Source organism: Pristis pectinata, chromosome 39 (genome assembly GCF_009764475.1).
Source record: "Pristis pectinata isolate sPriPec2 chromosome 39, sPriPec2.1.pri, whole genome shotgun sequence".
Lineage (NCBI taxonomy): Eukaryota > Metazoa > Chordata > Chondrichthyes > Rhinopristiformes > Pristidae > Pristis > Pristis pectinata.
In genome coordinates, this window is record NC_067442.1 from 4,409,180 (window position 1) to 4,423,851 (window position 14,672).

General features: G+C 57.7%; 1 protein-coding gene across 1 annotated transcript in view; it reads left to right on the top strand.

The window, feature by feature from the left end:
- nphs1 (NPHS1 adhesion molecule, nephrin) overlaps nucleotides 1–14,672 on the top strand; it is a 41,246-nt gene that overhangs the window by 13,354 nt on the left and 13,220 nt on the right. The window contains exons 10-21 of the mRNA XM_052045368.1: nucleotides 43–181; nucleotides 2,780–3,055; nucleotides 3,540–3,669; nucleotides 4,207–4,379; nucleotides 5,797–5,937; nucleotides 6,324–6,464; nucleotides 6,698–6,819; nucleotides 9,084–9,246; nucleotides 9,920–10,076; nucleotides 11,435–11,586; nucleotides 11,801–11,912; nucleotides 12,497–12,678. Of these exons, the coding sequence (XP_051901328.1) occupies nucleotides 43–181; nucleotides 2,780–3,055; nucleotides 3,540–3,669; nucleotides 4,207–4,379; nucleotides 5,797–5,937; nucleotides 6,324–6,464; nucleotides 6,698–6,819; nucleotides 9,084–9,246; nucleotides 9,920–10,076; nucleotides 11,435–11,586; nucleotides 11,801–11,912; nucleotides 12,497–12,678 (1,888 nt within the window). The remainder of the gene's footprint in view (nucleotides 1–42; nucleotides 182–2,779; nucleotides 3,056–3,539; nucleotides 3,670–4,206; nucleotides 4,380–5,796; nucleotides 5,938–6,323; nucleotides 6,465–6,697; nucleotides 6,820–9,083; nucleotides 9,247–9,919; nucleotides 10,077–11,434; nucleotides 11,587–11,800; nucleotides 11,913–12,496; nucleotides 12,679–14,672) is intronic.

Sequence of the window (14,672 nt, forward strand, 5' to 3'; positions counted from 1 at the left end):
CCCCATCACCCTCTCTCTTTGACCTCCCTCCCCTCCCAACAGGACCCCTCTGGATGGATCACGACCTCCAGCGCCAACTTTATGGCCCAACGCTCTCTCGACGGGACCAGCCTGGTGTGCGAGGCGGTGAACCAGGCCGTGGTGGTGTCCACCAGCGCCAGCGTCCCCATCGCCGTGTTCTGTGAGTTGGCAGTGAGGCGGTCGGGGTGGGGGGGGGGGTGTTGACCGTGTTTGGGGGGTGGGGGAATCCGAGGCGCAGGTCAGAGGGGGTCACGCCCACCCCCCGTCCGTCCTGAGGGTGCCCCGAGGTTTTGGGGTGCCGGGCCTTTTTACGTCAGGCCTCGGTCTCCGGCCTGGGGGGTGGGTGGGGGAGGGTGCCAAGGCCGGACCCTGGGTGCAACCAGCCAGAGCTTCGTGCCTCGGGTTAGTCCTCAGGCGCCAGGGTCTCCCTTGGGCCCAAAGAAACGCCGGGGCTTTGAATCGATCCTTGAGGTTTGGGCATGTGTTTCGGCCCCCATGCCCTGGGCTCTGCTTTAGGCCCCGGGGCTCGAGCTGTGTATCAGGCATCAGCCCTCGGGCCCTGCGTTAGGCCCCCCCACCGCACCTTGATCCCTCGTGGTCACCTCACGCCTTGAGGTCTGTTATCAGGCCTCAGGCTCTTGCGTAAGGCAGCAGGTTCCGGGCTCTTGAATCAGGACCTCCGGGCCCCGAACTCTTGGTGTCAGGTCTTGGTCCTCGGCCTCAGTCCAAGTCCCAGCCTGGGGGGATGTGCCAGGGCTCGTCCCTAGGTGGATCCAGCCTGAGCTCCGGGTTCTGTGTCAGACCTATGGCTCTGGGTTTTGCGTCAGACCCACCGCTCCGGGTTTTGCGTCAGACGCACCGCTCCGGGTTTTGCGTCAGACCCACCGCTCCAGGTTTTGCGTCAGACCCCCTGCTCCGGGTTTTGTGTCAGACCCCCTGCTCCGGGTTTTGCGTCAGACCCACCGCTCCGGGTTTTGTGTCAGACCCACCGCTCCGGGTTTTGCGTCAGACGCACCGCTCTGGGTTTTGTGTCAGACCCACTGCTCCGGGTTTTGCGTCAGACCCCCTGCTCAGGGTTTTGTGTCAGACCCACCGCTCCGGGTTTTGTGTCAGACCCACCGCGCCTGGTTTTGCATCAGACGTACCGCTCTGGGTTTTGCGTCAGACCCACTGCTCCGGGTTTTGTGTCAGACCCACCGCTCTGGGTTTTGTGTCAGACCCCCTGCTCAGGGTTTTGCGTCAGACCCACTGCTCCGGGTTTTGTGTCAGACCCACCGCTCCGGGTTTTCTTTCTTTTTCAATGTTTTTATTAGTTTCCAAATTAATACAGATTAATATATAACAGCAATGTTCGTACATGTAATACAAAGAGATCTGGAGAACAATCATGGCATCGATAATCATAAAGAACAATAAAATATTGAAAAAGTCTAGATCCAACGATCTCTTAGTAAATGAACATAATATAAAAGAAAGGAAAGAAAAATATTTATTATATATAAAAGAAAAGAGAAAAAAAATCCCCAAATCAATTAGAAAAATTATAGACAATATATCAAAACAAACTAAACAGAAAAATTTCAAAAAAAAAGACACAAAAAAGAAGAAAAGACTGGACTGAAATTTCTCAGTAGAAACAGAGCAATATTATGTTGTCACCTCCGTTCCTCCAAGTTGGAAAGTTATTGAAAGGGGATCTACATCATGTGAAAGTATTGAATAAATTTACTCCAAGTATCTTCAAATTTAAGCAAAGGATTAACAGTACCACTCCGAATTTTTTCCAAGTTTAAACATGATATAGTTTGAGAGAACCATTGAAGAGTAGTCGGGGGTATTGGATCCTTCCACTTAAGGAAAATGGATCGTTTGGCCATTAATGTGACAAAGGCAATCATACGGTTAGCGGAGGCAGATAAATGGCCAGACTCTATCCTCAGTAATCCAAAAATTGCACTGATGAGCGAGGTTCTAAATCAATCTTCAATACATTTGAAATAATGTTAAAAATGTCTTTCACTGGGTTTTGTGTCAGACCTATGGCTCCAGGTCCTGTGTCAAATCCATGGCTCCGGGTTTTGTGTCAGACCCACATCTCCGGGTTTTGTGACAGACCCACTGCTCCAGGTTTTGTGTCAGACCCGGGGGGTGGGGTGGTTGTGTGTGTCTGTGGGCGGATCAGGGGTGAGAGGGGAGCCACTGACCTCTGCCCCTCTCTGGGACAGACCCGCCCAAGAGGATCTGGATCCAGGGACCCCCCGAGGACATCCCGTTCCGGGTCGGGACCCCCATCACCCTGTCCTGCTTCTCCGAAGGGGGGAATCCGCTGGCAACCATCAACTGGACCAAGGTAAGGAACCGGGAGAGAACCCCACCGATGACCTCTGACCCCCACCTTCCTCTCTGACCCCTGCTCCCGACCCATGACCACTGAACCCTGACACCTCTCCGACCCCTGCTCCTTACCCATGACCTCTGAACCCTGTGTCTCCTCCCTGACCCCTGCTCCCGACCAGTGAACCTTGTGTCACCTCCCTGACCTCTGCTCCATGACTTCTGAACCCGCGAATCACTGCCCCGAACCCTGCTCCCGACCCATGACCTCCGAAACCCGTGTCACCTCCCTGACCCCTGCTCCTGACCAATGACCTCTGAGCCCTGTGACACACACACACACGCACACGCGCACACTGTCAGCAGAGACACGCGTGTGGTCTACAAGCCGCCGCACCGTGACTGCCCCGTACTGTCCACGAAGACGTGCGCTGGTTCCGCGCCCCTGAACGGCACCCATTGGACGCTCGGAAACGCCGCTGCCTCCGTCTCGGCGCGGCTCGGTTCAGGCCGGTTCTGTTTCCTCCCGAGGGTTTGGAGCCGGCACCCGTGGGGGTGTGCAGGACCCTGGGGAGGCTGGCCGTCTCCGAGCTGACCATCGTGGCGGAGCCCAGCGACAACCAGGCGGAGTACCAGTGCAGTGCGCACAACCCTGTCAGTGACGGCACGCTCAGCGCACACACCCGTGTCACCGTCCAGTGTGAGTGTCAGCTGACTGGGGAGGGGGGGAAGGAGGGACACCGGGGCACACACACGCACACACACACCACACACAGACACTCCCCCCCACAGACACACACACTCTCACACACACACACACACTAGGACACTCCTGCACACACAAAGACACACTGACACACGCTAGGACACAGAGACACACTCAGACATGATTTCAGACACGGATGTTCACACAGTCACACACAGACACACTCACATACTTATGCACACACTCTCACACACAGGCACACACAGGCACAAACACAGACTCACAGAAACACTCTCATACAAACCCACACAGTCTCACACACACACACACACTTACACTCACTCTCTCACATGTACAGATGTACGCTCACACACACATGTATACACACACACACACACACACACACACACACACTCACAGACACACACAGTGGACACCACTCTGGACTGACTCCCTCAATCCCCGGTGAATCTTCCAGTTGCTCCGATATCCCTGGAGATTGATGCTCCGGCCTCGGTGATCCGGGAGGGAGAGAACCTCACACTGGTCTGTCGGGCAGGAGCGAGTAACCCAGCGACACACATCTCCTGGATCAGGAACGGACAGTGGTGAGTGCCCGGGGCATCGCCATCCACACACACCATCCTGCGGCGCGGCGCTCCCTCCTCACTGCCCCTCCCGCAGCGCTCCCTCCTCACCGCCCCTCTCACAGGGCTCCCTCCTCACTGCCCCTCCCACAGCGCGGGGCTCCCTCCTCACCGCCCCTCCCGCAGCGCTCCCTCCTCACCGCCCCTCTCACAGGGCTCCCTCCTCACTGCCCCTCCCACAGCGCGGGGCTCCCTCCTCACCGCCCCTCCCACAGCGCGGGGCTCCCTCCTCACCGCCCCTCCCACAGCGCGGCGCTCCCTCCTCACCGCCCCTCCCACAGCGCGGGGCTCCCTCCTCACCGCCCCTCCCGCAGCGCTCCCTCCTCACTGCCCCTCCCACAGCGCGGGGCTCCCTCCTCACCGCCCCTCCCACAGCGCGGGGCTCCCTCCTCACCGCCCCTCCCGCAGCGCGGCGCTCCCTTCTCACTACCCCTCCCTTGGACAGGGTCTCTAACTCCGTCTCCACCACCACCAACCCCCCCCCCCCCCCCCCAACAGGGTCCCAGGAGGACGGACGTGGATAGAAGAGGCCGATTTCGGGGGGTGGGCCACCGTCTCCTCCATCAGTCTCGTGCCCTCCGGCCGTGACGACGGGCAGCGCATCAGGTGCCAGGCGTTCACCCCCGTCCTGGGGGACACGAGCAACACCTTCCTCATCCTCAGTATCCGCTGTACGTGACCTTTGGCACCCCCCCGCCCACCGATCTCTGACCCTTGATCAACCTCCCGCTGAACGCCGGGCACTCACCCCTGACCTTTGACCTTCGATTGCTCCCCACATCGTCCCCTGGATACTCACCACTGACCTCTGACCTTCGCTCACCTCCACGCCGACCCTCAGACACTTATCGCTGAACTCTGACCGATTAATCACCCCTGACCCTTGATCATCCCGCCCTGAGCCCCCGAATGCTCACCCCTGACCCTCCGTCACCTCACACTGACCCCCCCCCCGGGCACTCACTCATGACCTCTGATCTTTGCTTACCCCCACACTGACCCACAGACCGCCACCCTGACCCCTGACCCTCAATCACACCCCAACCCCTGACACGCACCCCTGACCCTCGATCACCCCACACTGACCCCTGGGCACCCACCGCAGACCTGACCTTTGCTTACCCCCACACTGACCCCCAGACCGTCATCCTGACCCCTGACCCACAATCACACCCCGACCTCTGACCCTCAATCACACCCCGACCCCTGACACTCACCCCGACCCTTGATCACTCTCCAGTCCCCTTACGCTCACCTCTGATTCCTGACCCTCACTCAACCGCCAGCTGATCAATGGACACTCACCCCTGACCTCTGATCTCCGATCACCCCTCGGAGACTCATCCCTGACCCTTGACCCTTGAACACCGTGCACCAACCTCTGACACTCACTCATGACCCCTGACTTTCAACCACTGCACCTTGTCCCTCCAGACGACCCGCTCTTCCCCCTCGCCCTCAAGTCCCTCCGTCTCGTTCTGTCCCTCGACCATGTCTCCCCCTCCACCACCTCCTCCCCGATGCCTCTGCTCTCCCCTCCCTCCCCAGCACCCTCTCGTCTCCCCGCTCCCCCACTCTCCCTCCACCTCGCTCCCCACCCTCCTCTCTCCCTCTCTCCTTCTCTCCCTCTCTCTCGCCCTCTCTCCCTCTCTCTCCCTCTCTCCTTCCCTCTCTCCCTCCCTCTCCCTCCCTCTCTCCCTCTCTCTCCCTCCCTCTCTCCCTCCCTCTCTCCCTTCCTCTCTCCCTCCCTCTCTCTCCCTCCCTCCCTCCCTCTCTCCCTCCCTCTCCCTCTCTCCCTCCCTCTCTCTCGCTCTCTCTCCCTCCCTCCCTCTCTCTCTCTCCCTCTCCCTCCCTCTCTCCCCCTCCCCTTCTCTCTCCCTCTCTCCCTCCCTCCCTCCCTCTCCCTCTCTCTCTCCCTCTCCCTCCCTCTCTCCCTCCCTCTCTCCCTCCCTCTCTCCCTTCCTCTCTCCCTCCCTCTCTCTCCCTCCCTCCCTCCCTCTCTCCCTCTCCCTCCCTCTCTCCCTCCCTCTCTCCCCCTCCCCCTCCTTCTCTCTCCCTCTCTCCCTCACAGTGCTGTGTCCCTGGCAGACGCCCCCCAGTTTCAGGAGGACCAGGTCCGGTCGGTGGAGGGGGTGGAACGGGCAGCCGTCGTGATTCCGCTGAGAGTCTCCGCAAATCCCAGGAACGTCACCTACACCTGGAGTCGGAACAGGGAGGTGCTGGTCAAAGGTGAGGGGTCCAATCCCACAGCCTGACACTGAACCTAACCCTCACTGGGGGACGGGTCCCAAACACACACACACACACTGACCCTCACTGGGGGACGGGTCCCCCACACACACACACACACACACACACACACACACACACACACACACACACACACACTGACCCTCACTGGGGGACGGGTCCCCCACACACACACACACACACACACACACACACACACACACACACACACACACACACACACACACACACTGACCCTCACTGGGGGATGGGTCTCAAATGCACACGCACACGCACACGCACACACTGACCCTCACCTGACCCTCACTGGGGGACGGGTCCCACAGGACGCAGAATTCCCAGGATAATTTTTTGCAATATTGCAGCTGGCCCAACGCGACACCATCTGAAGTCCGACGGCTCCCTTGAGATCTGGAACTTGACACGTTTTGATGCCGGGGTCTACAAGATCAACGTCAAAAATGATGAGGGCGAAAATGAGACCTTTATCAGACTTGAAATGTTGTGTGAGTACATGCTAGGTGTAGAGTGTCTGACCCTGGGAGTGTGTGATGGGACGGTGTGGAGGGAGCTTCACCCTGTGTCTGAGTGTGTGATTGGATGGTGCGGAGGGAGCTTCACCCTGTGTCTGACCCCAGGAGTGTGTGACGAGACGGTGCGGAGGGAACTTCACCCTGAGTCTGACCCCAGGAGTGGGTGACAGAATTGTCCAGAGTTTAACCGATATCTCGACCCACAGATTCTCCACGAATTTACAGCATTTCGGACCCCACGGAAGTGGAGGTTGGAGGAACGGTGGAGATGGTGTGTACCGTGGACGCAAATCCCGTCAGCAGTAAGATGGTGCAATGGATCTGGATGGTAAGTGTTAACATCTTTGTCATTTTGCTTGGCTTTGCATTGGGGCATCTGTGTTTCTTCCTGGATTCCAACACAATGATGGCTCCCCGAACAACTGTGGGAGGGGCGGTGAGGAGGGAGCACCGCACTGCTGGAGGGCCGGTGAGACAGGAGCCCGGAATTCCTTATCCGACTTCGCAGAGATTCGCAACCCTTGGAGTGAATGTTTCGAATACAGGCACCTCGGGGTACAGGTACACGGTTCCCTGAAAGTGGCGTTGCAGGTAGACAGGGCGGTGAAGAAGGCATTCGGCACGCTGGCCTTCATCGGTCAGGGCACTGAGTACAGGAGTTGGGACGTCCCGTTACAGCTGTACAAGGCGTCGGTGAGACCGCACTTGGAGCACCGTGTGCAGTTCTGGTCGCCCAGCTATAGGAAGGACGTCACTGAGCTGGTGCAGGGGGCAGAGGGAGATTTACAAGGATATTGTCGTGATTTGAGGGACCGAGGTATGGAGAGAGGTCGGGAATTTATTCCTTGGAGCATAGGAGACTGAGGGGTGACCTTATAGGGGTGTATAAAACCATGAGGGACATCGATAGGGTGAATGCCCAGTCTTTCTCCCCCAGGGTTGGGGAATCAAGAACTAGAGGGCACAGGTTTAAGGTGAGAGGGGGACCCGAGGGGCAACTTCTTCACCCAGAGGGTGGTCCGTATGTGGAACGAGCTGCCAGAGGAAGTGGGTGAGGCAGGGACATTAACAACATTTAAAAGACGCTTGGACAGGTCGGGAAAGGTTCAGAGGGATACGGGCCAAACGCGGGCAAATGGGACTGGCTCGGATGGGAGTCTCGCTCGGCACGGAGTGGCACAATCTGCCCCATCGAGTCTCTGCACACACCTCAGTCCCAACTCTCCCACGGATCTTCCCTTCCCCCAACATTCCCACCAGCTTACCCCCTTACCCCCCCTCACCCACACACCGGGGGTGGGGGGCAACTCACAGCGGATGATGAACCCACCGACCCTGCGCGCCTTTTCTTTTGGGATGTGGGAGGAAACTGGAGCCACCGGGGGAAACCCACGGGGTCACAGGGAGAACGTGCAGACTCCACACAGACACACAGACACACACACAGACACACACACATATGCACACACATATGCACACACAGAAACACACACAAATACACATGCACGCACACACACAGAATTGGAATTGGGATTGGTTTATTATTGTCACTTGTACCGAGGTACAGTGAAAAACTTGTCTTGCAAACCGATCGTACAGGTCAATTCATTACACAGTGCAGTTACATTGAGTTAGTACAGAGTGCATTGAGGTAGTACAGGTAAAAACAATAAGAGTACAGAGTAAAGTGTCACAGCTACAGAGAAAGTGCAGTGCAGGCAGACAATAAGGTGCAAGGGCCACGACGAGGGAGATCGTGAGGTCAAGAGTCCATCTTATCGTACTGGGCGACCGTTCAATAGTCTGACAACAGAGCTGTCCTTGAGCCTGGTGGTACGTGCTTTCAGGCTTTTGTATCTTCTGCCCGATGGGAGAGGGGGGAGAAGAGAGAATGTCCGGGGTGGGTGGGGGTCTCTGCTTATGCTGGCTGCTGTCCCGAGGCAGTGGGGAGTGTAGACGGGAGTCCGCGGAAGGGAGGCTGGTTTCCGTTCTGTGTCCACAACTCTCCGCGGTTGCCGTCCCGAGCCGGGATGCATCTGGATAGGATGCTTTCTGTGGTGCATTGATAAAAATCGGTGAGGGTCGACGGGGACGTGCCGAATTTCTTCAGCCTCCTGAGGAAGTAGAGGCGCTGGTGAGCTTTCTTGGCCGTGGCATCAACGTGATTGGTCCAGGACAGGCTGTTGGTGACGGTCACCATATGCACAGGTGAACACCCACACAGACTCACACAGATAGAAACACACAAACACACACACAAACACACACACACACACACACACACACACACACACACACACACACACACACACACAGCGCTGGAGGTTGGGATCGAACCCGGGTCTCCAGAGCCCTGAGCCAGCAGTTCTACCTGCTACACCACAAGCGCCCTCGGGGGTGGGGGTGTGGGGGTGGGTGACCTACTCCCTCTGGAAGCAGACGAGCTCCCTCGATGCTTGTTAACCTGGTGAAGCTGTGACCCCCCCCCCCCACCCCCGTCCTCACCCCCTCGGGGACGGCAGCGGGGGACCGTCAGACACAGGACGTTCTGGGGCTCCCGGTGAAGATTCTCGCCAACGCTCTCTGTTCCAGGGGCAGGGGCGCAACGTGACGGAGGAAGACCAGGTCTTCATGGGCAACACCACTAAGCTCGTTATCAGAGGCGCAGTGCGCGGCGACACCACCCGATACAGGTGTACGGCGGACAATGGGATTCCACCGGCGGTCTCAGTCATGGCTCAGCTGATCGTACAGTGTGAGAAGCAGCAGAGAGGGACCTTCACCCTGTGTCTGACCCCGGGAGTGTGTGACGGGACGGTGCGGAGGGAGCCTCACCCTGTGTCTGACCCCGGGAGTGTGTGACGGGACGGTGCGGAGGGAGACTCACCCTGTGTCTGACCCCGGGAGTGTGTGACGGGACGGTGCAGAGGGACCTTCACCCGGTGTCTGACCCCGGGAGTGTGTGACGGGACGGTGCGGAGGGAGCCTCACCCTGTGTCTGACCCCAGGAGTGTGTGATGGGACGGTGCGGAGGGAGCCTCACCCTGTGTCTGACCCCGGGAGTGTGTGACGGGACGGTGCAGAGGGAGACTCACCCTGTGTCTGACCCCGGGAGTGTGTGACAGGACGGTGCGGAGGGAGACTCACCCTGTGTCTGACCCCGAGAGTGTGTGACGGGACAGTGCGGAGGGAGCCTCACCTTGTGTCTGACCCCGGGAGCGTGTGACGGGACAGTGCGGAGGGAGACTCACCCTGTGTCTGACCCCGGGAGTGTGTGACGGGACGGTGCGGAGGGAGCTTCACCCTGTGTCTGACCCCGGGAGTGTGTGACGGGACAGTGCGGAGGGAGCTTCACCCTGTGTCTGACCCCGGGAGCGTGTGACGGGACGGTGCGGGAGAACCATTGCCACCCTGTTCCCTCTCCACAGTTAAACCCGAGCTGCAGAAGGGCGTCGAACTGGGCAAATCGGCCGTCGCTGCGGATGGGACGAAGTCGGCCATCTTGAGGTGCAAGGCGGAGGGAGTTCCGGACGTGGAGTTCAGCTGGGCCAAGAACGGAGTGAACCTTGACCCCAGCAACCCCCGGTACAACCTCCACCATCACCCCCCTCCCCAGTCAAAATACAGCGGGCGAGGAGGGGTGGCTCTCCAGTCCAAGTACAGGGTGTGATCCCAGGACCCCAAGAGGTGATAGGAGCTGGTTTTGGTGGAGGGTGGGGTAGTTGACAATTGGACCGTCCATATACAACAGCAGGGGTGGAGTCGGAGGGTGGGATTGGGGGAGGCTTGATGGTGGGGGCAGTGGGATGTTGATTTGGGGACTGGTGGGTGGGTGGGGGGAGATTTAGGTCTCAGAGGGGCAGTTGTGGGGGGGTGTTTTGCTGGGGGATGGGGTGTGTGTACAGGACTGATGCCCAAGGTGTCTGAACGAACACATCCTGGACCCCAATTTAATGTGAACTAACCCCAACCCCAGTGATTAACCCCACCCCAAACTGCAGTCTGATGACAACCCTCACCCTGAACCTAATCCAACCTGAATCCTAACACAAATCCCAACCCAGATCCTAACCCAAATGCTTAACCAGCCGTAACCCAAATCACAATCCTGATTCCAAACCCTTATCCCATCCCCAATCCCAGCCCTATTCCCATCCCTAATCTAACCCTTCATCCTAACCCTAATCCCGTTTTTAGTCCGGACCCATATCACCACCCCAATCCCAACCCCAATCCCAAACCCCATCACAACCCCAGTCCCAACCCCAATCCCAAACCCAATCCCAATCCCATCCCTAATCTAAACCCTAATCCCGGCCCTAATCCCAAGATTAACCTTAATGCCAAACCTAATAACAAGCCTAATCCAAACCCTAACCACAAACCACACACGCACTCGCACACACACAAACACACACACACACACACACACACACACACACACACACACACACACACACACAGACAACCATACACACAGACACACACGCAGACACAAACACACACACATACACACACACACACACACACACACACACACACACACACACACATTCACACAGACAGACAGACAGACAGACACACACACGCGCGTGCGCACACACACACACACACACACACTCACACACACACACACACACACATTCACACAGACAGACAGACAGACACACACACGCGCGTGCGCACACACACACACACACACACACACACACACACGCGCGCGCAAACTAAACAATAACTCCCCCCCCTTGCCCCACACACCTGAGTGGCCCAGACCATGGGGGTGAATTTGTGGCCCAGACCCGTCCAGTTGCCGGCGAGACAGAGTCAGCGAACACAGGAGGGAGGGGGATCCCACTGCCCGCAGACTGACACCCCAGCGCCTGCCGTCGCCGAGTCTCTGTGTGGGCACTCACCGGCTCCTTCACCCACCCACCACCCAGTTACACACAGAGAACGACACACGAGGGTCCACTCCACACCGGTGAGCTGACCATCGGTAACGCCAGCGCTGCGCTCGACTTCGGAACCTACAGCTGCACCGCTCGTAACCCGCTGGGGACGGACATCTTCGATATTCAGCTGGTCCGTACCGGTGAGTGTAGGAGAGAGCGAGTGGTGGGGTGGGGGGAGCTCCCACAGCCCACAGACACTCCCCGCCATCACCGACTCTTCCCACAGCCCACGGACGCTCTCCCCCAACACCGACTCCCCTCACACACGGACAGGTGTAGCTGGGGACCCCCTGCCTTGCGTTCTTGACCCCAACAGCCCGCCGTTAACCCTGCAATGTCTCCCTCTGACCCTAGGACCCCCGGACCCACCCTCGGATCTGACACTTGTCCGTAAGTCCCACAACTCTGTCACCTTGGCTTGGAGCTCGGGATTCAATGGCGGATTGACCCAGTCTTTTCGTGTCAGGTACTTTAACCCTTGACCTTTGCCCTGAGAGCTGTTGACCTGGCCCTGGGGAGAGAGGGGTGGTGTAGGTGGGGGTCTTCAGGGACAAACGAGGGGGGTGCTCCCAGTGTGGGTCTGACCCAGGGATATGGAGACCGGAACTGTGCACGGTGCTCCTGGTGTGGTCTGACCCAGGGATACGGAGACCAGAACTGTGCATGGTGCTCCCGGTGTGGTCTGACCCAGGGATACAGAGACTGGGTACTGTGCATGGTGCTCCTGGTATGGTCTACCCCAGGGATACGGAGACCGGAACCGTGCACGGTGCTCCCGGTGTGGGTCTGACCCAGGGATATGGAGACCGGAACTGTGCACAGTGCTCCCGGTGTGGGTCTGACCCAGGGATACAGAGACCGGAACTGTGCACAGTGCTCCCGGTGTGGGTCTGACCCAGGGATACGGAGACCGGAACTGTGCACGGGGCTCCCGGTGTGGGTCTGACCCAGGGATACGGAGACGGGGACACTCGGATTCGATGGGGGCAGTGTGCAGTGAAGATGAGGGCTGATTTGTTCCCACACACTCTGCGTTGTTGGGACGTGTAGGTATTCCGAGTGGGATGCACTGAGTGCCCTCTACGTGGATGTGTATCCGCCCTGGAGCACCCATTTCACCGTGACTGGTCTCCGCCCGGGGACCCGGTACAATTTCTCGGTCAACGCCATCAACGCTCTGGGGGCCAGCGGTTACGCGGACGGGGGTCTCCCTATCACCGTCTCCACCTCAGGTTTGTGTGCTGGGGTGCGGGGGGGTGGGGTGGGGGCAGTCGTCTCCGAGGTGTCCCACTGTGGTGGTGGGGGGTGGGTGAGGAGGGGAGGGGTCTGTGAGTTAAGGGAGGTGGGGAGGGTGAGGGGTGAGGAGGGAGCGTGAGGCGTGATGGAGGGAGGGTGAGAGGTATTGCTATTGGTTTATTATTGTCGTACTGAGGTACAGTGAAAAACTTGCAAACCGATCGTACAGGTCAATTCATTGCACAGTGCAGTTACATTGAGTTAGTACAGAGAGCATTGAGGTAGTACAGGTAAAAACAATAACAGTACAGAGTGAAGTGTCACAGCTACAGAGAAAGTGCAGTGCAATAAGGTGCAAGGTCACAACAAGGTAGATCGTGAGGTCAGAGTCCATCTCATTGTATAAGGGAACCGTTCAATAGTCTTATCACAGTGGGGTAGAAGCTGTCCTTAAGTCTGGTGGTACGTGCCCTCAGGCTCCTGTATCTTCTACCCGATGGAAGAGGAGAGAAGGGAGAATGTCCCAGGTGGGTGGGGTCTTCGATTATGCCGGCTGCTTCGCCATGTTGCCGGGACTCAAGGGCCTGAGTTATAGGGAGAGGTCGGGACAGGCTGGGACTTTATTCCCGAGAGTGCAGGAGACTCGGCCTCTGACGCACCAATGAGGATTGGCAAGTGACCTCCTGACTTCCCCTTTCTGATGTCAACTGGGAAACTCAGCCGAGAAAATGACCGACAGCATTCGCTCCGGACCAGTACGAGGTCTTGCACTTTGGGAGGACAAGTGAGATCGGACTTTCCCAGTGAACGGCAGGGCCCCGGGGAGTGCTGTAGATCAGATGGACCCAGGGGTACAGGTACACGGTTCCCTGAAAGTGGCGTCGCAGGTAGACAGGGCAGTGAAGAAGATGTTTGGTACGCTGGTCTTCATCGGTCAGGGCAGTGAGTACAGGAGTTGGGAGGTTATGTTGCATTTGTACGGGACGTCGGTGAGGCTGCATTTGGAGTATTGTGTTCAGTTCTGGTGGCCCTGCTGTAGGAAAGATGCCATTAAGCTGGAAAGAGCGCAGAGGGAGATTTACGAGGACGTTGCCGGGACTCGAGGGACTGAGTTATGGAGAAGGGTTGGGCAGGCTGGGACTTTACTCCTTGGAGCGTGAGGGGTGACCTTATAGAGGTGTATAAAACCACGAGGGGCATCGATAGGGTGAATGCGCACAGTCTTTTCCCCCAGGGAAAGACTGTGTCTTTGATTATGCCGGCTGCTTCACCAAGACAACAAGAGGTAAAGACAAGAGTCCAAGGAGGGGAGGCTGGTGTCCGTGACGCGCTGGGCTGTGTCCACAACTCTCTGCGGTTTCTTGCGGTCCTCGGCAGAGCAGTTGTCGTACCAAGCCGTGATACATCCAGATAGGATGCTTTCTATGGTGCATCGGTAAAAGTTGGTGAGAGTCAAAGGGGACAAACCAAATTTCTTTAGCCTCCTGAGGAAGTAGAGGTGCTGGTGAGCTTTCTTGGCCGTGGTGTCCATGTGGTTTGTCCAGGACAGGCTGTTGGTGATGTTCACTCCCAGGAACTTGAAGCTGTCAACCCTCTCAGTTGATGGAGACAGGTGCATGTACACTGCCCCCTTTCCCGAAGTCAATGACCAGCTCTGTTGTTTTGTTGACATTGAGGGATAGGTTGTTGTCATGACACCATTCCACTAAGCTCTCTATCTCCTTCCTGTACTCCAACTCATCGTTATTTGAGATACGGCCTACAACGGTGGGATCATCTGCAAACTTGTAGATGGAGTTAGAGCAGAATCTGGCCACACAGTCATGAGTGTATAGGGAGTAGAGCAGAGGGCTGAGAACGCAGCCTTGTGGGGGCACCAGTGTTGAGAATAATCATGCCGGAGGTATTGCTGCCTATCCTCACTGATTGCGGTCTGTTGGTCAGAAAGCCAAGGATCCAGTTACAGAGGGAGGTTTTAAATCCCAGGTCT